General features: G+C 36.8%; 1 protein-coding gene across 23 annotated transcripts in view; it reads left to right on the plus strand.

The window, feature by feature from the left end:
- LOC136825330 (protein bric-a-brac 1-like) overlaps positions 1 to 25,758 on the plus strand; it is an 81,452-nt gene that overhangs the window by 24,585 nt on the left and 31,109 nt on the right. For 6 of the 23 annotated variants that reach the window (XM_067081523.1, XM_067081521.1, XM_067081511.1 and 3 more), the window contains one exon: positions 7,293 to 7,878. The exons of 8 other annotated variants lie outside the window; for them this stretch is intronic. In XM_067081523.1, coding sequence (XP_066937624.1) covers positions 7,293 to 7,694 — 402 coding nt within the window. In that variant the 3' untranslated portion in view covers positions 7,695 to 7,878. Of the gene's footprint in view, positions 1 to 7,292; positions 7,879 to 14,567; positions 16,769 to 23,390; positions 24,212 to 25,758 lie in introns of those variants that run through there. 9 more of the 23 variants (XM_067081531.1, XM_067081524.1, XM_067081532.1 and 6 more) reach the window with 4 other exon arrangements.

Raw genomic sequence — 25,758 nt, forward strand, 5'->3', positions numbered from 1 at the left:
ACTTTATCTGAAAATATTATCACTTGAGCTATAGGGCAAATCTACAGCAGTTCAATTGGTCTCAGAAAGGTGTTTATTTGTAGATTTTCCAAGAAGAGGCAGGTTTCGCAATTTGACTGAGGTGTAGAGGCACTAGTTGTGGCTTTTATTTGATTAATGAATGATCAAAGAATTTTTATCCTTGGAAGCAGTTTGCGTCGGTTCCAAAAAGTTTCTTATTGCAAATTCCTTGTTCAGGACATTTTCTCTGAGGCTTACAGGAACTTTTAGCTGGGTTTTGGGATTGCATGATAAAAACCAAAATACACACACACACACATTGAACAAACGCTGAACATAAAAAACACAAGAAACACAGATAAAGGCAAAAACGACCGGCTATGGAGAAAGAAGGAGACAAAGAAACGACCTCTCTCAATGGCGGTAAGAAGAAAACTGAGACGTCACACGGTTGAGATAAGGTCACAGGCCACTTCCCATCTCGCCATCTTGATGGATGCCAGATGCCGCCAATTCCTTGCATAAACAATTCTTGTCTTTTTTATTTATACTAGTTTCCAGCTGGCGCCAGAAGATTTATCCTAATGTTAAGACTGCAGGTTTGTTAGCTATAAAAAATACAAATTAATTTAAATTTGTCATTTTGTAATATTTAAACTGGTCGTGGTGTACAGGAGGTAACTTACACCAAATTTTACTTAAGCTCATACAATTAGATGTATTGAAGCACAAGCACCAATGACTCTTCTGATTATCACTACACTGGTCATAAAATTCCAGTTAGCAAAATTGGGAGTCTTACATTGATGGGCTGGTCATGATGAGTATAAGGAGTAATGAAAACCCACTTCAGGCAGTTTTCTCTAGGAGAGAAAGTTCAAGGGGTACAGCTGGCATCTACATAAACCATAATTGCTGTTAAGAACGAGTACTCCCAACATTGGTCGCATAAACTGTCTAAAGCTTGTAGCAATGTGATCATTACACATAGAACAGAAGCAGTCTTAGAGTCAAAGACAACTTTTCAACTAATCATAGTCGTAGGTGAACTAAAACTTTTATACCAAGAACTTCATAGCAGTCTCACTCATAATTCTTTTGTCACCACATTATGAAATAAGCATCATTGGTGGAATTGCACTGCCAATAATTTTCCAGCCATTATAACCTTATTACCCTGTCATTGTATAGTGGATGTTTGTTCAGATCCCGACATCTGCAAGCGATGAAAATTTCATGCGATACAGATACTGGCAGAAAATGCACAGGACGAAGCCAATGGAAAGAACTAATTTCACATTTAATGCCTAAAGTAAGTCTGCCGTAAGGACGTTAATGGTGATGGTAATGTTACAGAACTGGATATTTGATGACAGGTTGCCTGATCATTTCATTTACTTAGCTGATTGCTTGACCTTTTAATTTATTTGATTATTATTATTATTATTATTATTATTATTTTTTTGTTTATTATTATTATTATTATTATTGAGAACGTGAACCCTATTCATACGGAAAATGCCCACAACGGCCATTGACTTCAAATTCAAGCTTCCAAAGAATATGGTACTGTATTCATTTGAAAGAAGTAACAGAAAGTAATAGGAAATACAGAAAGAAGAGATCAGTTATTAGGAAAGAAAAAATTAATTAACATTTAGATAAATCAATAAATAAATAAAAATGTAAGTAAATGAGTTGGGCATCAGTGACCTCTCTCCCAAGGGAAGACCATTCGTCTTGATCAGAGGAGTTGAACTGGGAGTTGCCAGAATCCACTGCTTTTGGAGTGTGGACCTAAAAGTGGATTCTGCTCGGAGAGGCATGAAAACACACTGCCATAGTTCTGGCAGAACAAGGTACAGGCAATCCCCGGTTAACGCCGTGCTCGGTTAATGACGCTCCGGTTTTAAGGCGCTTGTCTAGCGACGAAAACCGGCAATTTTCGGCACCGAAAATCCCCGATCCCCGCTTATCGGCGCCAATAATTGGGTATTGGCGCCAATACATACCTAACAGAGGGGCCGATAACCGAAAATCGGCACTTTTCGGCGCCGATAAGCCCGAAAAAGCGCCGGAAATCGCCAATTTTTGGTTAGTGGCGATTTTCGGTCATCATCACACCCCCAGAACGGAACCCCCGCCGATAACCAAGGACTGCCTGTACAGCAGTCTCCTTCTGTACACACATGTCCAGCAAGCAACCAAATTCTCCTTTAATCCTTCAGGGACTGGCTGATGGTATGTAGTTATGAGCCATTTCCGCAGGCAGAAAGCAGACTGAAAAATTTGCTGTGGTGCAGGTAATGTGTAGGTCCTGCGTAATAGTAGCCCAGCAGTGATAAAGGAAACAAGCGTTTTAAAAAAACTACCTAGTGTTAGCTACCTATATCACAGTATAGGCAGCAAACACTTCAAATTAACACATGCCTACATGTCCACAAGTGTGTGTCCATATTTTGATGTAAGGTAACTTGATCATTGGGTCATATTCATAAAATAGTAGTACTGTAATGTATTAAACTACTAATTCACAATTACTATAATAATATTGCCTTAAAGGATTTACAGTACTCACAAATGCTTAGTTCCTCATTGGATGGGTTGGTATCGTTCTCGGATAGCGCTTTGCTGGGCCCACGTTCGATTCTCCGACCGGCCAATGAAGAATTAAACAAATTTATTTCTGGTGATAGAAATTCATTCCTTGTTATAATGTGGTTCGGATTCCACAATAAGCTGTAGGTCCCGTTGCTAGGTAACCAGTTGGTTCTTAGCCACGTAAAATAAATCTAATCCTTCGGGCCAGCCCCAGGAGAGCTGTTAATTAGCTCAGTGGTCTGGTTAAACTAAGGTATACTTTTGCTTCTTAACTCAGTTAAGACAAAACTAAATGGCTATCCACACTATATTTCTACACATTTCATACCCTTTGATTACCCGGTCAATTCCCAAGCATCAGGTAAATGCTGTGTAGCCTGTAGGCTATGTTAGTTCGTATATAATTAAAATCAATAATTATTTGAATTATTGTACCAGAAATATTTAAAATCAGTATCTCCAAGATTTTAAATTGCTTGGCAAAGCTCCACCTCTACGAAAAAGTACTCTTGTATTCCCTTAAGAAAAGGACAAGAGGCACAACAATTTTCTCGACACCTGTGACGTAAATGCCGGCAGAGTAGTACCCGTTGGAAGTAGATCTGCACGACTGTATTTTCCTTAACGCTTGAAAATAACCTCGATATTAAGGATAGCTGGGGAACTGTCTATATCACAAAAACCATTTAGTTTGATTATGAAATGCCACAAAGGAAATACCAAAGCTCGTAAGTCAAGCACGATTGGGAACTACGACCACATCTCTGTTTTGTAAAGAAGTTGGGCTAACCCAATGTACCCTTTTGGTAACCTTAAATTCTATATCAATGTTCAAGTCATTGAATAATGAGTTTCAATAACATAGTTGTCTAATGTTATTGCCTTAATGCCAGTTATCATTTTGTTAAACAAGAAAAAACAACACAGCAATTACAGCGTAGCCTAGTGATCTACTCCTAACTTCTTGCTTTACTGGCTCCCAATTTTAAAAAAATATAAGCCTACTCTTTAAAATTTTAAGGGGCTAAAACTTTTCACGGGGTCTTATACTAAGTACCTGGCTCAATTGGTGTTATGACGATCGTAAAATGCATAGTCGAACACAATTTCTGGAGCAAAAGTTGGGGATTAGTGAACACTTGGGCAGAAGTTGGCTCTAGATTTCAGCCAGACCATTTTTCCATGTCAGTGGCACAGTGGTTAAAATGCCTATGTACTCGCAGACCTTGGACTTGACAATAGTTGCAACTCTGTGGATGTGAAGTCTAATCTATTAACAGAAATATGTATAGGTTCCTCAGTTAGCTGGACAAAATCGTAGTTCAGTAGAACTCGGGCAGACTGGCCACGTTGGTGTGTGTAATTTTAATTAAGCCACTTGCTGTGCTTTGCATTGATGTTTCCACAAATAATGAATGAAGCTGTGATGTGAAATCTGACTCGGACATTTTGCTTACTAACGTAGTATAAGGAGTATTACAGCATAAGGAAAAAGTTGTGTTTATTGGGCTGTATCTGCACTACAGTGTTAGGGAGTTCTTGCTTTCTTGCATTTTTTTTTACATGTTTCTATAGGAAAGGCTGTGTACTTGGCTAGATTAGGCAGGAGTTTGAATAGAACAGCCTGTACAAATGGTTGCTGATATACGTGATTTAGTTTCTCCAATGTTTGAGATTCCCTACGGTCATGTTTGACCAGATGAAAGGGTCGTTACTTCAAGGTATTTCCAGCATTGATTACCACAGCTCATGTAATGCTAGTTTATAGTACTGTACACTGTAATGTGCTGCAGTCAGTCAGTATATACAATGAATGGTATTAGCTTATTACACCCACAGAAATGTGTAAATAAGAAAAGTTAAAGTGGCGACCTCAGTACAGAATCCCGTAAGCCATTTCAAGTGAAGTACTATAGTAAAATAATGAAAAAGTGGCTTCATTTATTTCATGCATCTCTATTAGGATGTTTATCACAGTAAGCAACTTTAAGAACTTATGATTTGACGTAACAAACAAAATTCCCTTTATACTTGAAGATATCATAATAGACAAACAAGATACTGTACCACCTGCAGTGTCTGGGTTCACGTAAGTATGAATTATAATCGTAGTAATTTTTATCGTTAAGAGGGGCAGTTTTCATGTGACCATAATATTTTTTGTGTAACTATTAATGACAAGTACAGTAAAAAAAACTTATATTTTTTCAGTCTTATACTACCAGTTATAATTGATATCTATATCAGTGACATACATCAAAATTTAAATACAGTATTTATTACATAAAGTGGCATTTTGAATGCACAGGAGAGGCATTTTTACAAGCACATAGAGGTAAACATTAGAGCAACGGAAGTAGGCTTAGTGTTACATAATTCCCACTTATATGAAAAAGTGCGTCTCAGAATTGAAAAACAATAAAATGCCGAGTTTTTGAGAAAATGCCCAAGCCTTCAAGGGAATCTTATTAGATCATCTCATCCCTGGTAGTGTAGGTTATTCTGTGCATAAACTCTGAAGTTATTATATGATTTATATAAGAATGTTATTTTGTAATGATTATAATTTCTGTTTTGTTATTTACCTGAGAATAATTCTTGGATATTTGAAATTCTCTAACAAAATTTGCTCTAAGAATATTGGCCTCCACTCAGTAACAAAATGAGTAACTGTATTTTAAGTAATCTTAGAGTACTGAATTAATATACGGTATAATGATGGTAAAATCAGTTTGAAATAAATTGTATAATTTGCTCTTATGTCATAGAACAGTTTATTGTCATGCTATTATTATCAAAATATATTTTAAACATTTTTGAGATAATATGGAGGTCCAGAACTCATTTGCAGTAGACACTGCTCCAGCTCATCATCTGTAAATTTCTTTTTCTTGGTAAAATGGTGAATTTGAGTGCATTTTGAAACTGAATGAATCGCCTTTATTGAAAAATAAAAATAAAGCAATAATAGGGATTTAAAAATCCATTCTGCACCATGAAGAGATATGATAAATTTCCTTTCCACTGATGTACAATTCATAGCTATGTATGCCGGTTATTGCAAATGGAAAATATAAGGAAAGGTAGGCAAATATTTTATTGATTAGGCAGTTTGGACTGGTTTTATGATAATTCTCTTTTACATACCCCTAGATTGAAATTACATACCCCTAGATTGAAATTACATACCCCTAGATTGAAACCAACCTCCAACACTACCCAGATAACATCCCAGTGGTACAGTAAACCCCCGTATTCGCAGGGGATGCGTAACCCCCCCCCCCCCTGTGAATAGCTAAAATTCATGAATACTTAAAACCCCTCTAAAAATGCTTATACCTGAGTATTTTAATAGTTTTTTCACAAAAAGTGCATTTAGTCATGAAAATAGAGTAATTAGTGAATATTTCTCAGTGAAAAATATCGCGAATGGGCGAATTTTCCGCGAATAATGGGTAGATACGTTCCACAGAGAAACCCGTGAATACGTTAGTCTGCGAATCATGGGAACGCAAATACGAAACCCGTGAATACGTTAGTCTGTGAATCGTGAGAACGTGAATACAGGGGGTGTACTGTGCCTGACATCAAAATATTTATGGGTGATTTTTTTAAACGGCGTCAGAATTTTAAGGGATGACTCTCTCGTGATATCATTTGGTGTCACTAGAATCCTTAGGGTTATGTCCAACTTTAGTGTCAAGTAAGAATCACTTTGGTTTGTAATCTCATAACCAATATTGAAGTTCTAAATAGTTTGATACTTGCATATGGAGAGCATTGTAATATTTTATCCTAATTTCTAAATAGATATTTTAGCTTTTATGTTTTAGAAAAGCCAGATCTTAAACGGTAGTTTTTTTGTTTTATGGAATTTTCGGGGAAACAAATTAGAATACCGAGTGTTGGTGTGGTTAGCATATGATAAGTACCTGGTACCTAGTTATGAAATAAAATCATAATTCCTATGAGGGAATTATATTTTACTCATTTTAGATCTGAACTTATACAAATTCATAGTTAATTTGATTCATACTTTAACTGCCATTTACTTTGAAAATAATTTCATTATACACTTCAGGTAATTAATGCCAAGATACTGCATTGTTTTTTATCAATTTTTTTTTGTAAATTGTATAATTTTGTTTCAGTTTTTATTGAAAGTTACAGCACAAGGGTTTTTCCATGGAATTTATTTTGACTAATGTGCCTATTGTTAGTTTTTATTTTGTTGTGTTTGTTTATCTTGGGCATGATTTATTGGTTTCATTTCCTTATCCATCATTATTACAAGAACTGGTTCATAAATTTGCCTTTTCCTGAAAATGAACCTTTCCTTTTTTCTAATGAGGCTTTGTTGAGTAGACTTCATTGTGAAAAAAAATGGCATAGTATGTTGGTTTGATCTTCATGTTTTTTGGAAAATTAAAACTGTTTTTCATTTCTTACTGTGCATTTTTGTTTAGCCTTCGTTATGAGAATAAATAAAAATGTTTGTTATGTTTTTCTATATTAAATTTCTTTTTAGTTTGGAAATGAAACTTTCACATTTTCTTTTTACCTGTCTTCTCTTAAGCTCCTTTTAGTTTCCCAAAGTTTGTATGGAATCAAGTTGTCACAGATAGATAAAAAACAAATACCCCCTCTCCTACTAGACAACTGCACTGACCCCAGTTCTGGTATCTTTTCAGAGCGTGGGCAGGCGGTTGTCTGGCAGTGGGAGGGGTGACAACCGTCACCCGAATGTAGTCCTTGGTTCTTCCAGTTCTGGAAGTGGTGGCAATGTGAGTGGAAGGGGAAGTGTTAGAAGTGGGGTTGCGAGTGAAGTTGGGGTGGGCATGATTAATCAGCCGGCTCTTAGAGACCCCCAAGGGTCGAGTGTTTCTGTCGGCAGTGAGCAGGGTCACACGAGGCGTAAATGGAAGTTTGGCTGCGTGTACTGCAGCAAGTCTTTCCCCACGCGATGGGGTCTTGATCGCCACACACGGACGCACACGGGTGAAAAACCGTACACTTGCCATATTTGCCACAGGAACTTTAACGAGCAGTCGAACTATCAGCGTCATTTTAGGCGACATTTCTCAAACAATTGATGAGAACTGCGTGATTTAGTTAATTCATTAAAAAGTTTTATGAAAGTATATTTAGGTTTAGACAATATTTGTTTATTGATGGTTTATGTACAGTTGTTAAAACCACAGTATAGCTTTATATCTATATATATAAAAATCTTTAGTTATGGAGTTATTGTTTGTTTGAAATAAAGTCTGAGCGTTATATCTATATTTACTGTATCCTTACCATCTCCATGAATACTTCACTACCGTCATGATTTCATACATAACTACTTACTGATTATTTGGAGTCAACAGAAAAACTTTAAATTCCTTTATGGTCCTGTGAACAATTATTCAACATCTCTTATCTGATGAACAAGGCTCCTTGACTCTTTTCTGTAGTCTGAGATTTATTGATGTTTTCAATCATAAATATCTCTCATGAGTGAACTTGGTTAACAGGGGACAGATGATTATGTGTAACATTTTGTCGGCCAATGTATGCATTTCAGGCTCAGTCTTTAATACAGTAAAATTGAAAGCTCAAACAGTTCTGCATTCCGTACTACCCTCACAGAGAACGTGTTACCACCTTCAAAAGATCTCGTACAACTTAAGTGGTTTATAGACCAGCTGTGATGTTTTTGTGTTTAACAGTTGTTTTATACATAATGAAGGTAAAGAGTTGAATATATTTTTAAATGAACATTAAATTATGCTCATCATGTAAGGTCGTAATCTTCAGTGGATCGGTTAAATACTTCTCCAATAAATCTGTACACATCAAAGCCAAGAGAAATCATTAAAAGCTCCTTGATCGTGATACTCAATATCATTATCAGCTAGAGAAATGAACTTACCAATTTAAGCATAATTTCTCTAGTGCAAAAATTTCTCCTGACTGTGTAAAGACAGATTCAGAGATAATACATTACTCATTTTAATTATCCATGAAAAATGTACACATATATATTGGGCTAAAGACAGCACAGTGAAATATTTAAGACAGAAACACATGCCTCATTAAGTTGAGATTGATGGTTTTAGATTTGCTTCAGTATCTGCTTAGAAAGTCTGTGTATATTTACTAAGTAGAATGATGTACGTACAGTTGTGTAAATATGTCAAGAGTTGTTCTTATGTCAGCATCAGGTACTAGGAGAATGCTGAAAAAGCAGTTACAACTGGTCAGGTGTAACCAAACCAAACATAGTTATTCCCGCACGTGCTTATGTAGCACGAACAGAAACTCGTTTACATGAGTAGTTCAGAGTTTTTAGAACTGTGAATCATCTCACTCATATCCTGAGTTTCTCCAATCTGGAGTCACCAAGTGACATTGTTCCTTTCACTCAGAGGGAGTCAGTAATGCCCTCTTTTCTGTAACTGAGATGTATACCGTATACTATTCAATCCCCACCACTTTTTGATGATTGTGACCATGCATCTAGTTTTCATGATCTTTCCTTTAGTTTTATGGTAACTGTCACATTTCTTTGGTTTTTTCCTTTGACTCCTCCCTGTCCAGTTTCCGTTACGTAAGAAAATGTACCGGTGTGTATAATACTTGGGAATTCCATGCAGTTTGACTTAAAAGTCTTTCTCCTAGTGGGAGAGGATTGCTACTGCTAGCCAGTTCTGACCTTGTGACACGTATGTTAATGAGATGGAAGCCTTCTGGTAAATTTGTCTCCCAAGTTATTTCAGTACTCCTGGTCCTCATACTTGGCCCTTCTTGAATTCAGTTTCAGCATGGGACATCTTTCTTTGCTTTTTTTTTTCACTTACTACATCCTCTGCACTTGTTTTACTGGTTAGAAGCACACTTTCAGCCCAGCTTGAAGAAGGATGACAACTTCAATATTTCCAGTAACCATCGTACTGATTTATTTTCTAGCAAAGTATCACTAGATTATTTGAAAATTCACTCAAATCACTTTATGCGCCTTGAATCCAATTCTTTCTTTTCAGATCACCAGTGTGGCCTCCTTGTGGTAAGGTCTACTGGAGACCCTCTTTCTTATCTCTCTATTGTGAGGCACTTGACGGTTTTTTTTTTCTCTCTCATTATGTTTACTTTAAAAAGATTACCTGCATTTGGCCAGGTAATCTTTGTAAGCATGCTCCTGGCTTAGTCTAACCAATTGTCTGTTATTTTTGATGGCGGCATTCTCTTGTCCACCTGTGCACAGGTAGTCGCCTGTTATCGGCGGCCTTGGTTATCAGCGGCCCGGTTTTACCACTTGTCTAGTGACGACGATAACCGGATTTTCGACACTGATCTCCAGTTATCGGTGCTGATCCTTAGTTATTGGCGCTGATCCCCACTTATTGGCGGTGCCGATAACCGGGGATTGGCGCTATTATAGCCGATTTTGGTTACTGGCAATTTCGGTTATCGGCGATTTTTGGTTATCGTCATGCTGTCGGGAACAGAACCCCCGCCGGTAACCGGGAACTGCCTGTACTTTTATTCACGTCATGCTGATAATTCAACGGTCTGCATTTCTTCTTCGCCTCCTAGCCTCCTCCTCTTGTTCACATGTGGTCTCAAATTGCTCTTTCTTTATTAGTTAACTGTGATCTTGTAAACATAACTGCATGGGAACTTGTTAGCTTAGTGAAGTACCATGCCCCAAAGACACAATGAACATTCATCTGTCTCCTCCCAATACGTGTATATTTCTTTTTTCTTTTGTAATTTTTATTATTGTACATTCTTTTCTTGTGTCTGTTTATTAAATCTTAATATTGGCCTTTCCATCTCTGGAATATTCCACTTATGTTTGGGAGCTTCATCTTTTGTGTCCCTCCATGACAGAATTGCACCAAAGCAGTCAAAATGGTATACTGTTTAACTCCTCACTACATTTGTATACTATTTCTCGTCTTTGAGTTGGCTTCTCTTACTCATTTCTAAAGGTACTGTTTATGCCTCAGTAATTTGAAATTGAGGCAGGAGCATAATCCCCTCTAAGACTGCTTTGTAGGACCTAGCAAGCCACCTACCTTTACTCTGCAGAAAATAGTAATGTTTAGATGGCGCAGTATAATGAGTTGTTACTAAATTTTTACTGCCAAGCTCCGGAACTCTGTCCAATTCCAGAGGCGTGTCGACACACCTTCACTTGACTGCATCTGGGGAGCAACTGATTGCTACTTGGTCGTAGCTGAGAGTTTCATACTGCAGCACATCGAGAGTTTCATACAGCATTATACGCTGTACAGAAAACTTGACTGCTCCAACTTTTTACTCGTTTTAAGTTGCAGTTTGTTAGGTAAGACATTGCTTATTTTTAAAAATTTCTACCCCCTATTAATTCTGCTGCTGTCTATGAAGGGGAAAGAGATTTCTTCTCCAGTGTGCTGTTTCTCCCAAGACAGTGATCGTGGACCTAGAAAAGAAAGTTGTTGCAAAAATACCTTTGTACTTTATGGAATATGCTGCTAAGATGTGGTGTGATATGCCCTTTTTATATAAGCACCTCATATGTCAGAACCTCCATAAATAATTCAGTTTAGCACTTGTGTGTTTTGAGAGGGGCAGGGGAAGGGGGGGGGGGACTGGATACATTTAGTAAGAATTTTTCATGAGCAGAAACTGCCAGGCAAAAAAAAAAAAAAAAAGAAATCATTATCAAGCTCGTGCTGCCTTGTATACAGCTGTGGCATTTTAGAGAGTGTCTGAACTTGGAGAGCCTTTGTGTCCCAACTTGAGGGGATACATACTTAAAAGATGCTGAAAATCTACAGTACTTCAGCAGGCAGATGCAGTGGCGTGAGGTTACAATGTTAACAAACCTCATTTCTTTCAGTGAGTGGCTTCATTGAGTAGAAAACCTGCTTGTACGAAGTATAGAAAAACAAACTTGATGGCAGTTGCAGTAAACATTCCTGTAGCAGAGAAATTGAAAGTATTATGCTGAAAGTGTAGGGTGAACAAATGGGTTGCTGGCTTCAGCGAGGGATGTGCATCTAGTGTATCAGGTTTGAGCATATGACTCCCGTGAGTAGTCCAAGAAAACTAGAGAAATTAGCAAAAAGGAAAGGATGAAATTATGACCATCAAGGAGCTTATAAGCAACCTATAGAAGAAAGTAGAGGATGCTACTGAAAAAAGAAATGTATTGGGAAGACTGTGGAAGAAAATGCTTCTTGCTTCGTCGTCATCATATCTTGCACTTTTTATGTCTTCTTTCCCTTTGAGGTGTTGGGAGTGAAAAGTTCTTTCTGCTCCCTTCCATCCTTTGCTTCTCCGACTGAGCTCTCATCAGGTCTAGGATTTTATCTGTCCTCCTCCCAGCGACTTCCTTGTCTTCTTGCATGCCGTTGTCCTGCTTCTTCCATATTTGTGGCTTTTCTTACCAAATGTTCCTCATCCCTTGTCTTCACATGTCTGTCACAGTCTTTGAAAGCTGTTTTTTTTTTTACAGCCTCCTGATACCAGATCTCCAACAGCTTCTCACTAGTAATTCTGTACTGTTTTCCCACCATATTCTGACTTAGGAACTTAACATTTAAGTGTTTGCTCTCTCATACAGATGAACCTTGTTTACTAGTGGTTTTACTCCCTCTTTATTTCATCCATGATGCTGCTGCTCACTCTCTCTTATAGCTCTTTCAGTTCCTGCATCCAGTGTGTCCCCAAGGCATTATAAATGATCTGGTTCCTGTAAGACTTACCAATCTATTATAGCAGGGTTTTCAACTCTCTTCTTTTCATTTGCTTTTGTAGTTTGTTTCGTACATTGAAAATCTCTCTGCTCCAAGTATATTTTGTGATCCTGAGCACCTCTTTTGACGCCACGTTACATTTGGTATGCAGTTTTCATAACAACCACTTAGCCACTTTCCTGGTCACACTTTTTCCGCAAAGCTTCTGAAGAGGGTAGTGGTGCAAATTGCATTCCTCTGCAAGCAGTTTCAGAAACCAGAAGAAAGGTTTGAATTGAGAAGGGTGATTGTAGAGAACAGAGATATCAGAATTGAGAGGGGAGGGAGAGAGCTGAACTATGAAAGAAAATTGCTACACTGTATGATAAAACAAAGATTTTAGTAGAAAAAGGGAGGAAACAGCTAAGGAATGATGTATTATGGGAACAAGTTGAAGTACGTGATGGTAGACTAATCTTTGGTTACTTGCACTAAATATTTTTGGAAACTGGAATCAACATGGGTTCAAGTTATTTTCGTGGAATTTATATCTTGAAAGGCTTTTTAGTTGTGGGTACAGAACAGTGAGAATTTTTTCTTTACCTAGAGAAGGTTTCAAAATAAAAAAATGTTCGGGCTAAAGGAAATCAGTACTGTATCTAGTTTGGGAGGTGGTCCATGACAAATAAATTAAAATGAAATTTCATCAATTGTGATAAATTTTTCATGACTGAGGGTATCAACTTGGATTGTTTCTCTCTTCAAAGATTGTGAGTTCAGATATCAACAGTTCAAAAACTGTCCTCTTCAGAACAATAGTGAGGCTTTAAATCACCCTAGTTTTCAGATTTCATCAAAGTATCCCAAGTTTTCCCCATATAATGTAAGGTAGTCCCCGGGTTACGTTGTCCTGGACTTATGGTGCTTGCCTCACAGCGCCGTTAACCCCAGTTTTTCGTTGCCGTAATTGGATTTACAGCGCCGTTACCTGCTTTACGATACTGTTAATTTATTCCTATTATAATTATGATGCTTTGGCTTACGTCGCTCCGCCGGAGGCGTAATCCCTGCCGTAAACTAGGGACTGCCTGTACATCATTTTAAAAAATTTAAATGGGAATAATCTTGAATATCATTTAAACTGTGAAATCACTTGAGGGGAAGAAATCTTGTCTGGTGTAAAATGGTTGTAGTTTTTCCAGATTGGTAGTTGAATGTTGTTCCTTGAGGTCCCAGTCTTTAAAGAGATAAACATTCTTGACTAGATACCCTCAATAAATGATGGAAAATTCTCTACTAGTGACTAAAAAATATCATCAAATTTTTGGAACGAGAATCGTGCCGATTAACTTGATGAAAGTGAGATTGATATGTATAAATTGGTTAGAATGAGTTTTCCTTGGGTGTATGTAGAGTATAGTACAGTACTGTATATCATTTTACAGATGGCCCATTTTTTATGGAATGGTAAAGGAATGGGTTTGCTTTCTCAGTAGCAGAACAAGGCAATATCGTAATAAGTTAATTTGGGTTGGGTAGCGCAGAGAATTTTACTATTCATATTATTCCCTCTCTTGCTTAAAGATTCTATTATCTAGTCTATCTGGGTTTTCATGGTTAGATATGCGCTTGTTTTCCTAAATTGAACATGACAGGTTTGTAGTAAATTTACTTTAGTGTGTGTTCAGTGCAGTATCACATTAAAAACAAAATGTCTTCACACGGACATAGTTGAGTTTGTAGGTGATTTTTGTTCTCAGTAATCACTTTATTCTTACATGTTTATCAAAATGGCATCCTTACATCAGAAGTTTGTGAGACGAAAGGTAAATCAGTTCATTTTTCATTCTTTGCTTGAAGAGGTCACTACAGAGAACTGCACATACAGAGTACAATCATCCGTGCACGCACTCAGACCTCAAAGAACACTGTTTGACAAATCATTTTTTCCATATACACTTCTAGTAAAATATGAGGAAAACTTTTGAGTGCAATTCAAGGTTATTTATCAAAGGAAATTTAATTATCTTACCAGAACTTTCACTATTATTTTATGCCTGATCTTTGAGACTCTGCAAAATTTGCAATAAGGGAGATGATAAAAAATCCCATTAAGCCTATTCCATTACTTGTCAAGGCCATGAATACCAGATGGTTTTGGAGGAGAGAAGCTATATTTTAAGACTCCTAGATTTGTATAAAGTAAACAGTGGGGTAGAGATTGAAAAGTGCTGAAGATGGCCTCCGTTCTTGCAGGGCGTAGCAGCGTTGCGCAGACTAGGCCGGCCCCACCTGTGCCCCTTCTGCAGCAAAGTCTTCCCCTTCAAGTCCATCCTTCGCAACCACATGAGAATACACACAGGGGAAAAGCCCTATGCATGTAGAGTCTGCGGCCGAACATTCAATCACTGCAGCAACTATTATAAACACGAGAGAGTTTGTGCCTTGAAGCTTTCAGAAACCACTGATCAGAACTCAGGGGGGGCCTCCGCTTTAACGGGGGGTGTGCATGGCAATGGAGAAGACTTGAGGGGAGAGGGTTTTCTAAGGGGAAGTTCTCTTCCGCAGCAGTGTAACTCCCTTATTGCTAAATCTTTGCATCAGTCTAGCAACTTTCAGTTTCAGTTAGCTCCTCAGAATCAGCTAGAATCACAGTTGCACAATCAACAGTCCTTAAACTTGATGGATGCCTCTCCCCCAAACTCCTAGCCCTTTGTCATGGGTAGAGGCATTGAAGAGCAGTGGTCTAAGCCTGCATCTCGATACTCAGATTCATTTTAGATGCTTTAGCTAAATTATGTTAACTTTTACCAGCTCCATTTTTCCTTTTCTACCGTTTCATGGTTAACTTTTTTTTTATTAGGGTATAGGCGAGCAAAGTGAAAGTCTCATGTCAGGCTCAGTTTCTAGTGTTGTGTCAGATCTAGAGAGGATGGAGACCTTTATAGCACTAGGAGTGTAGCGTATATTGTACACTGTATATTTGGGTACAAACTGTAGGGCTTCCCTTACGTGAGTTGTCCATCGCTTCTGTAGGTGTAGCCTTTTTTGTAGGTGTTGGAAAATACCCAGATAGGGAATGATGAAATTCTTTGTGTAATAGCTGATAAAAACTTCCTAGATGTCTATGACCTGTGCATGAAAATGAGTTTCTCCTCAGTTGTTTCCAAAGAAAAGGCCATATTCGGACTAGACCCAAAATTAGTTCCTTTTGATTCCTTTGTCAGAAATGGAATGGACAGGTTATTTAGAAATACATTAAGTATTATCTTCGTTGAAGCTTAAAAATGATCTGTTGACCAGACACCAGCCAAAAGAAATGTCACAGGGACAAAGAAAACAATTGGCTGGTTAAAATCACCACAAAAAAATCAACAGGAAACCTATATGGTTATGAAAACCACAGACAGCGCTAGTGTTTAAAGTAACCAAACATGAGACAGGGAATAGCTTGTGAGGTACAATATTATAACCAGAAAATGAAGATTAACTTCTAGATAATACACCATAGTAGACTTGTCAACAAAGAAGGTTTGGCACATACAAGACAGGGAAATTTACAATATACCAGCAAGAAGAATATGGATGTTGCCTTAATTAAAAATGTCAAAAATTAATATGGTGAACAATATCTTCCTCTAAAGATTAAAATACTGTATGTCTATGGTGTGTGGTGACTATGCAATGCAGTGAAATCATGGCACAGTGCTTTGTGTCAGCTCTAGTCAAGGCCATCATCTTCGATCAGAACAGTGTACAAGATTCTGCAAGACAGAAAATTTTAACCAAAAATCTGAGGCTTTAAGAAACCATCAAGAAGCTTTCATTGATAAAATGAATGAACAGTCAGATTGTAACAAGAAGCAAAGTAAAATATTGGCTTACCTAAATCACTAAAGTCTGGATGCCTTCGCACAGTCAGCAATTGCCTTATATAATGCCATTGAAATTTATTGCCTCAAAATTGTTTGTATATGTTGCAGACATTTTGCAACAAGTTGCTATTCGTCTCCTCAAAAAATAACTTGTTGCAGTGTCTGCAACATATACAGATACAATTCCTTTGATTAGTAATTATATTTTAGCTTGGCCACTTGATCGCAAAGAAGGTAGCTTTTTACATTTTTCACATTTGACATTCATGAAATTGCTACACATGGCTAAATAAATGAATAAACTGGAATCTTTAAAACTAATCAGAACCTTATCTCATAGAACTTGGGCAGCCACATTGTTGTTGTTATAATAAGCATCTTTACTTTCAGTAGGGCTCTACATTTGATGTGACTGTAAAGAACTTGAATTCCATTCCTTGTGAAAGTCTGAAGTCTGCACAGTTGCCTTTAAATTGCCCCCAAATATATTGCTACAAGTGAAAATTGACAAACCACTGCAGCCTCAATACCATGATCTGATAATTATGCAGATTGCAACAAAAAGATACATCTTCACAGTAAATTTTCTTTTTGAGTCATAAATATGATGGTCCAATATCCTCCAGTACTAAAACTGTTCCCTCTTTGATTATCTACAAAGTCTGGTCTTGTAACCATCTGCACCGTTTATCAAAAAATCATGCATATACGTGTACAGTACACTACTCCTGAATGTTGTAAACATTATAACATCAGACAAAAGTGTACTGATCTTCATCAGGTGTAGTAAAATCAATGTTCTTTATTTAACACTCACTCTGTTTTCACAGGACTTTGTGCAGTAATGTCAGGAGCTGAGATCATTAAAAATATATCATGACAGAAAGATATTTTTCAGTTACAGTATTAGAAGTTCAGTGGAAGTTCTTCAGAACTGGTGTCGAAAAATTCTTTTGTACAACAGATTAAGTTGTCGTTCCACGATTTACACTGGTGTAAGCATTGAATTGTGCTGGATCCCTGCTTATGTTAGCAATAAGGCAACCAAACCTTCAGTGTTTACCACCAGATTATGTGCGGCAGTCCTTGTCAGTGATTACTGTACTCATAACGATCTTTAATAAATGGCAGACGTTTGAAATAATGAACCTGATAATAACAGACTGAAACAGATCAGACTCAGTTGCATTGTGGCATTTTTCACACCAAAATCACATTGATGGTAATTTCATCTCGTGTTTGAATTGGTCGTACTCGTTTGATGATGAATAAACCTCATGACCCAATCCTTGTATGCTGAAAATGTAGTTCATGAGATTTCCATGAATGAGAAATGTCAACTTTTGGAAACAATAAATTGACAAAAAATTTCTCAGAATCTTCCTCATTTTCAGTTTTGAAATGATTTTAAAGAACATGAGTTGATTGCAATATAAATTTTATTAAAACTAAAACAATTGGGTCAGCCTTATGAATGTCAAGAATTTTAACATGTTAAAATACTTGATAAAATTAGTAACGACAATTGATGGTAAATGTCCACTTTCAGACTACTGTACCTTAGCCAAGAGTGCTTCATCTTGTACAGAATCTCCAAGCACAGTCCCTAAATTGCATGATTTACTAATGAATCTCATTTTTAGAGGGATAAAACTGCAGGACTATGTTTCAGGGAGGTACCCCTCTTCAGAAACAAAAAGTCTTGCACAGTTAACCCATTTTGAAAGCCTTGATAATGCAAACAGACGACATAAACTCTCGTAATATAGTTCTGTACCAGCAGTCAAATACTCATAATTCTGTACCAGCAGTCTATTAGGTCAGGGTTTGTGACGAGTGTCATTAATAAGAACTATAAACAAGGTTAAATCTACTTGTGAAATCTACTTTTGACAGTTTAGTAAATATTAATATTTAAGTGCCAGCTGCATTTGACCATTGTTGAGTGGTCCGCTATAGGTAGATTGCTTACTTGAGGAAGAATTAAATTTTTATACTATACTAGTTGTAGATCAGTATTCGATTGCTTAGGTGAGGGTGGACAAAGCAATGAATGATCATTGTAGTTGGTTAATTTGAATGAAGAAGAAGGCTGTACGTGTATTTTCTTTTGACTGCTTAGTTAGAGTGCCTAGATACAGTAGGAGGTTACATTTGATTGCGTAATTGTACTAGCATATGAAACAGGAAAAGAAAATTTTTACCTAAGCTCAAGTTTCAGCGACTTTCCCAAAAGATACTCAAGTAGAAAGCTCAAAACTTAGAGTTAAGCATAAACCTGGTGTAATTTTGATTTTATATTGATTGGTGTTTCATTTTACTTTCCGTATGTTTTCAACCTTTTTTTCTTTATGTACAGTGCTTCTTTTCACATTTCCCTTTGTTGCACAAAACTCATAAATCATCATTAACCTGATTCTGTGTGGAACAGACTGAGCCATACTGACCTGATTCTGTGTGAAACAGACTGAGCCATACCGACTTGAATTTCGAGAGTTGAAGGAAGAGAAGTCCCGTCATGCTTGCCCAGCTCACAGTCCTCTGTCTGAACTAGTGTTTACCTTTCTTTTGTGTGGATTCAACAATATTAGGTGTATGCTGTCCTTCATAGGTTGTACACCAACTCTTCCTGCAGTTGTTGTGCTGTTTCGTCCATTTCTGTATTGTTGCATTTCACTTTCATATATGTATTGTAGTTCTTCCAAGTATATTTTTACCTTGTCAGGTGTTTTGTAAGGGTTTGTTGAGTTTGTGCTGTCGATTATGGCTTTCATGTTTTGGATACGCCACTGTTAAGTACTTGCCTCTTAGCTTTGGTATTCATAAGCTCTTTTCATTTACATTACTTTTGTATCTTTGCCGAGGTCGTCTTTCTTGGCTAGGGGTTTGCTGTTCATGTTAAGTAATTTGTGCCTTTGCTTAACCTGCTTAGCCATTCCTTTCAGTAATTTGTCTAGTCTCTCACCACTATTCGTAGAGGAGTCCATTGGCTCTCGGCAAATTTTGTTTGTGTACTTTTATTTATGAATTTTTGTCATCAAGCCTGACTGTCAAAGTGGGCATTTTTTAAAAGCCAAGATGTTAATCAGTCATCCTCCTCTCTTTAGAGCACATGTTGGCTTTTTTTTTTTTTTTTTTAAGTATCTGCCTTTACACCTCATGTTCTTTCCACATACACAATCTGGGCCACATCTCCCATTGCATTCATTACTTACGAAAGTTACCTGAATTTCCGGGGATGTCACTGGCTTTTATGTTCATCATCTGTGGGAATTGGACAGCTTGCATCTGTGATTCCTATTTTCTACAATCTCTTCTGCTTCACCATCCCCCCTAACTTGCAATTCAGGCAAATTATGATTTATGGGTTTTGTATAACAATATTTTTTCAGTAAAACAAGTTTTTTTTTACACACTCACTAATCATAATCTTTAGAGTCCTTCTCCCTTCCCCTCACTCTTTCAGATGGGGTTGGCACAGAAGAATTAGACGAATTAGTTGGCAGACAGTGACTTGTAAGCCGGGCTTGTCTTGTGGGGCTTTTCATCTTTCATCTCTAAAGGTTGGGGGTGGCAGGGTCTGTTTCATACAGAATAAGGCTAATTGTGATCAGGGGGTTATATTAGTACTTTCTTATTTTTAAAAAATATTTTTTATTGCCTTGTAAGTATACTACAGTTCTTGTGCTTAATGATTCCTGTTCATGCAAATTTTTATAGGCATAGCACATGATCAAATTAAACATGAAATACTCAAAAGTAGTTTGATTTCTACTTTTCACATGTAATTGTGATGATGTAGCAGTGTTCGTAACTAATAGAGCAAACTCACATTTCTTGACTTAGGTATAAACACATTCCTTTATGGAAGTTACCAACTAAGTGAACTTAAAACATAAACAATAATGATCTTCAAAATGGACTCAACTACGTATAAAAATTAAATGTATACTTCACATACTTGATCACCTTGCAAAAAGTTAAAAAATGGTTTCTGGAATATAGTGAGTGTTTAAAAATCTTTATCCTTTTATATTGGAGCATTGTTATGGACATGAATAATTTTTTTATTTTTGCAAATTAATTTCATGTAGCACTTTTTTTCTCAGAGTCCTATGTATACGATTTCCATACAGTATGAGGCCAATGGTCTGGTTCATGTGATGTTTGGAAATGTAAACATTGTTGAAAGACAATAAATTATCATTATTTATCAAGAATAGCAGAAAGCTCTATTAATGCTGATACTGTACTGAAAAAACTATGGTAACAATAAAATAAGAAATAATATACTTACCTGTTAACTTAATATCATCACTTGATATTTTTTTTACATGACTTAGAAGATGAAAATTGCCCATTTGGGTTGAAAAATTGGCAGTCTGCCTCAAGGTTCAATAACTATCTTTCTAATATTTCCACCCTTGGGGAAGATTCTGCCGTGTAACTTTTATTATTTCTTTTTTCCCACTGGCGTCTTTTTCATTAAAAACTATATGCGTATATGTTCCTTCCATTAGTCGTTAGAACAGCTGACTAAACATATTTAATAATACCATCTAGGGAGAGATTTGCTCCACATGTTTCTAGAGACCTCAAAAATACCATAATAGAAAATGGGCTCAGGTGCCGTTTGTATGGATTAGTGAGTTCAGTATGGGCAACAAATTTAGTTGAAAACAGTGATATAGTTCTTACATTTTAAATAAAAGTAATTAACTGTGAGTTTTTAAGAGACTTGATTTTGTATTTAAAGTGTGGACTTGAATGTCGTTGTGTATGTCTTGTTTATTTACAATTTCATCAAGTTCAGAAACAAAGCCTTGGAGAGGAAAGCTACAATTTTGCACCCATATTTTCCGTGAAATTTTTCAATAATGTAGTGTGCAGTTTTGTTTAACACACTTCATAATTTCATATTGAGTGAGAGATTACATGCTCTACTGTGCTCGTATGTACATGACATCTCTAGGACTAACGCGGTTGTAGATGTTTCATTTTCCTGGACTTGGGAACAAGGCTTTAGAAAAATATATCACAGAAGTTTTTGGGCATCTATGCACAGTACAGAAATGTTATTTTGGATTATTTTTTTTATTGGAAAAGGGAAAGTTTTTGTGCACAGAATATAAAGAATGAATGTGAATAGTTCAGAATGCAGAAATATATAATCTTTTATCAATTCTTTCCCCTTAACATATCCATTTTTAAGGTCCTCAGCTGTCACATTTCATATCACCTATCTCATTCTATCTTTTCTTGATTTTCATTACGTGGGTGATTGACTTCTTTGGCTTCCTTAATACCATAATCCATCCTCAGATTTTGAAAGTTGAATTTGATAAAGCTCAACGCAACTTAAGAAATAAAACATTTTTGCCTCACATACGTAATTGTATTATGTATGCGTTCTAGGAAAGCTTCACTGATTAAAAACAAAGTTATACAAACATAAAAACTATAATAAAATTTAAAGATATTCATTAAATGGCCATTATGACCTCTTTGAAACACGTTTTTGCCACTTCTGCATTTGGTAAACCCAGATAACAAATTTCACAGGTAAACTTTTGACTAATTTGTGTCTTCAGAAAAATTAACTTTATTGAATTGTTTCATATTTGTTCATTTGGTTTTATTATTTTCCGTTACCTTTTAACGCGATCTGCAATTACGTTTGTAGCCAAAAGATTTATGCAACCACTTCTAACTTGGGTTTTTCACATTCATTATTTTGTACTTAAATTTTGTACATTGCAACAAGGAATAATCTTTGACCTGAAATTATTTATGCAGCCAGTTCAAGGCATAAGTTGTGTCTGCAGTATGAAAATTGAAATTTAAAAAATTATAATTTGCATCTTGCTAATATGCATATTATGCACATTTGATGTAGGGAGACTTTTTTTTTTTATGCCCTAGAAATCAATCTTTTAACCTCGTACACTTCTTGTAAAATTGTCATGTAGTATTAGTAGTTTTTAAGTTTTGTAGTGTTTACCAAGAGTTTAATGTAATTTTGTTGACCCGACTTATGCTGATGAACTAGTTACAGGCGGTCCCCGGTTTACGACGGGGGTTCCGTTCTTCTTGCCGTCAGAACCCTAAAAATCGTCGTGAAGTCGAACATCGTCGAAAATCGTCAAAAATCATAAGAAAACCTTACTTTTAATGCTCTGGGTGCATTGAAAACGATGTAAACTGCATTATTATTGAGTTTTACATCAAAAACCCTTCAAATTATGATTATTCTGCCATTTTGGGGCCATATTTCTTCCGTCGGATTGGCGTCATTGACGCGTCGTAACCCGGAACATGCGTCGTAAGCCAGGAAATAATTTCTGATGAATATATTTGAAAAGCGTCGTAACCTCGGAACGTCGTAAGCCGGAACCGTCGTAAACCGGGGACTGCCTGTATAAATCAAGGTTTCTTAACTTAGGCTGCATAATTTGTGATATATTTATATGTAAACTAAAAGATGTACAGTCATTAACCTGTACAGACATTTCAAAGAATAGTACAGTATTCAAATTGTAATTTATCACCTTCGTTTACTCTTCTAAAAAGATGTTAAAAAGGTAAGGCAATGGATGCATTTTATCAACTGATTATAATTAATGTATGAGTACCTAATTGAGATACCTTTTCTATCTCCTTAGGATAAAATATACATTACGTATTCCAAGTGGTTCCTTATTTATTTTATGATTTTCATTTCAAAACCAACAGTACTTATGGAATGTATTATGTGTTTTGTTTTTATGGGATTTGCACCATGAAGGTAAGGTTGTAGCCAGATGTGTGAAGCCGACATGTCCTGATAGCCGCATTACCCATTTGAGGAACAGCACTTAATGCTCTCACACTTTGCATTGACTCTCACGTCAGACCACTAAGGCTCTATCAGTAAAAGATAAGACATAAAGTTGTGCAGATCTATATTGTTAATTTCAGCATTCAGACTTGTTCATTATTATTGAATGTCATCACTAAGCTTGTTTTGTAGTAGGGTATCCCTTTGGTAAGTCTGTTTATTTATCTACATAATCAGTCTTAACCCCATGTTTAAATTAATGTAGTACACTAGTATTTCAAAGTAAGGTGTAAGATTGTGCTTTCCACTGGATCTTATGATGATAATTGTGATATAGTGGTTGGTGGTAGTGCGACCTCTGATTCTTTCTTGTTATCCCTTCTGCAGGGGTCGTGTGTGTCCTCGGGTGCGCGATGTCACGACATGTCGGCCTATAGCAGTGGGGAAAGTGTTGGAGGGAATGGTGCAGGGGAAGGAAGTGGCAGCATTCGAAGACTTCTTGAGTGTGAGCATTGTCACAAGCACTTCACTTCAAGATTTAACCTACAGCGACACCAGCTCATTCATACAGGTGCCAAGCCTTATGAGTGCCCACTATGTCACCAACGTTTCAACCAATCCGGCCATGTTAAAACTCACCTGAGAACCCGCCATCCTACCCAGGAGGCACAAACGTTGGCAGACCTGTCTAAACTGTAGCCCATGGCTTCCGGACCCTTGGTGGTGACCTGTTCTCCCAGGGACCGAGACACTGATACCCCTGCCAGTTCTTGCAGTCCACCTCTGCAAACGCAGGAGCGTATCGTAGTGTATAGCCCTTCACAACCTGATGGAGAACAGGTCGTGGTCTGCTCATCTCCACATCCAAAAGAACAGACCATCATATTCAGACCTTTCCAAGCCCAAGGTGTTCGGACTGTTGCTTTGAGACAATATCAAGAACAAATAGAACGCACAGTGGCTCATGCCTCCTTCCAAACTCAAGAACAATCTCCCCCGACAAGTAGTGAAGAGCGACAAGATCACGGGAGCTCTGTTGTTACCTGGCGACCTCATGAAACTGTATGTTCAAGCTCTGGTATCCAGACTTCACCTGCTGCCCCCGTTGTTCAGATAATTTCACAGTCATCTACGCCAGAACATCAGCCTCCAGCCGTGGAAATCGAGCTGGATGTGGATCTCCTAAAAACATGGCCATCTCACCACAGGTATTACCAGCAGTGATATTTAGTAATAATTATCATATATTGATTTATTTTTAAGAAAAAATGCAAGTAGATTTATTTTAATTATCTTTGAACAGAAATAAAATCTTAAGAGTTATATTGAAACTATGCATTTTACGCACCATTTTTCACACTACAATATCGTGTATTTCCCGATAGTTTTGGCCAATGTAATGACTAGGTCATGAACATTTCTGCTTTTGAACTTCTGGTGTAAGTGCTAGAATATTTAACATGTACAGTAGATGTTAATAGATTGAGCTACTACATGGAGGAAGGCAACTATATACAGTCCCCTGATGTTATGCTGTACTGGCATTGTTGTGGTTTTTTGTGTCCTTAGATATGCACATTGAATGAGTTGACACTATCACTACAGACTGTATGTACATGAATTCAAAACTTGTTGGTTTCCAATTAATCAGCAGTTGTTTTGTAGATTTTGGATAAAGTTCAATATTCTGATTGAAAATGTCTGAAAAAAATAAACTATTGCATTATGTGCAAGGGACCTGATCTTGCAGTTATTATTTATTGCTTTAGATTAGTTTTATTTAATGTCTTGATTGGGGTAATGAAGTTTCGTTTTAGGTGGTGTACACAGTTTATTTTTTTTATATTCGACAGTATAATTGTTCTGTGTAATTTCACAATTTGTTGATGTTAAGTGCTTTTCTACTTGTGAAAGAAGGTTATCCTTTTGCTCAGGTAAAAGGTCATATTGTATTTCTAATACAGTACCAGGAACACCTTTAGTGACATCTGGGAAGCCACACACTGCAGTGAATTTCATGTTATTGTGTAACTTCTTGCAGGTAAATGTCTTTCCATATATTTCTTGACAGTTCTCCTGTAAGCCTGTGGGTTTCTTATGTAAGTACATATTGGCAGCTGCTCTTGAACTTGACTGTAAATCCTTGCATTTCACAAATGTTACTTTCAAGTGGAAAGCCATTAGTAAAGTCTTTTATGGAAAACGAGCAGTGGAGGTTGCTTTCATCTAGGTTGCCAATTTACGCCAGTAGCTTTATCTAAAAGTCTATGTAGGGATAACTGCAAATTCATAATGTCTGTTCCTGTATTGTAAATGACAATGTCATGGAGTATAGAGGACTAAGACTGAATAATGGCTAATTGATTGTGGCATTCTCAGAAGACCTTTGTATTTAATTTTAGTAAGATAAATGTTGGTTTGTGTGTATGGTACCTTACTAGTTCTGATCTGGCTTTCACTACATTGTCTATGATTTGTAATTATTTAGGCTTTAGTACCGGAAAATATTTAAGTAGGATTTCAGATCAAGCAATCGGATGTTAATTTTTCGAGGTGTTTAAAAAGATAAAAGTTTTGGGTTCTGGTCTTGAAAAATCCATTTGTGGCAGTAATGTGATGGAATTTTGCAAGATTTACCTCACGTAACTAGACTTTTGAAAAATGTTTGAGGTATCACATAACATTTTGAAATGTCTTGTGTATGGCATTCTGCATGTCATTAGGGGTTTGGAGTTAGCTTATAGCTCAGGTTATT

The sequence above is a fragment of the Macrobrachium rosenbergii genome, chromosome 37 (assembly GCF_040412425.1).
Source record: "Macrobrachium rosenbergii isolate ZJJX-2024 chromosome 37, ASM4041242v1, whole genome shotgun sequence".
NCBI classification, from domain to species: domain Eukaryota; kingdom Metazoa; phylum Arthropoda; class Malacostraca; order Decapoda; family Palaemonidae; genus Macrobrachium; species Macrobrachium rosenbergii.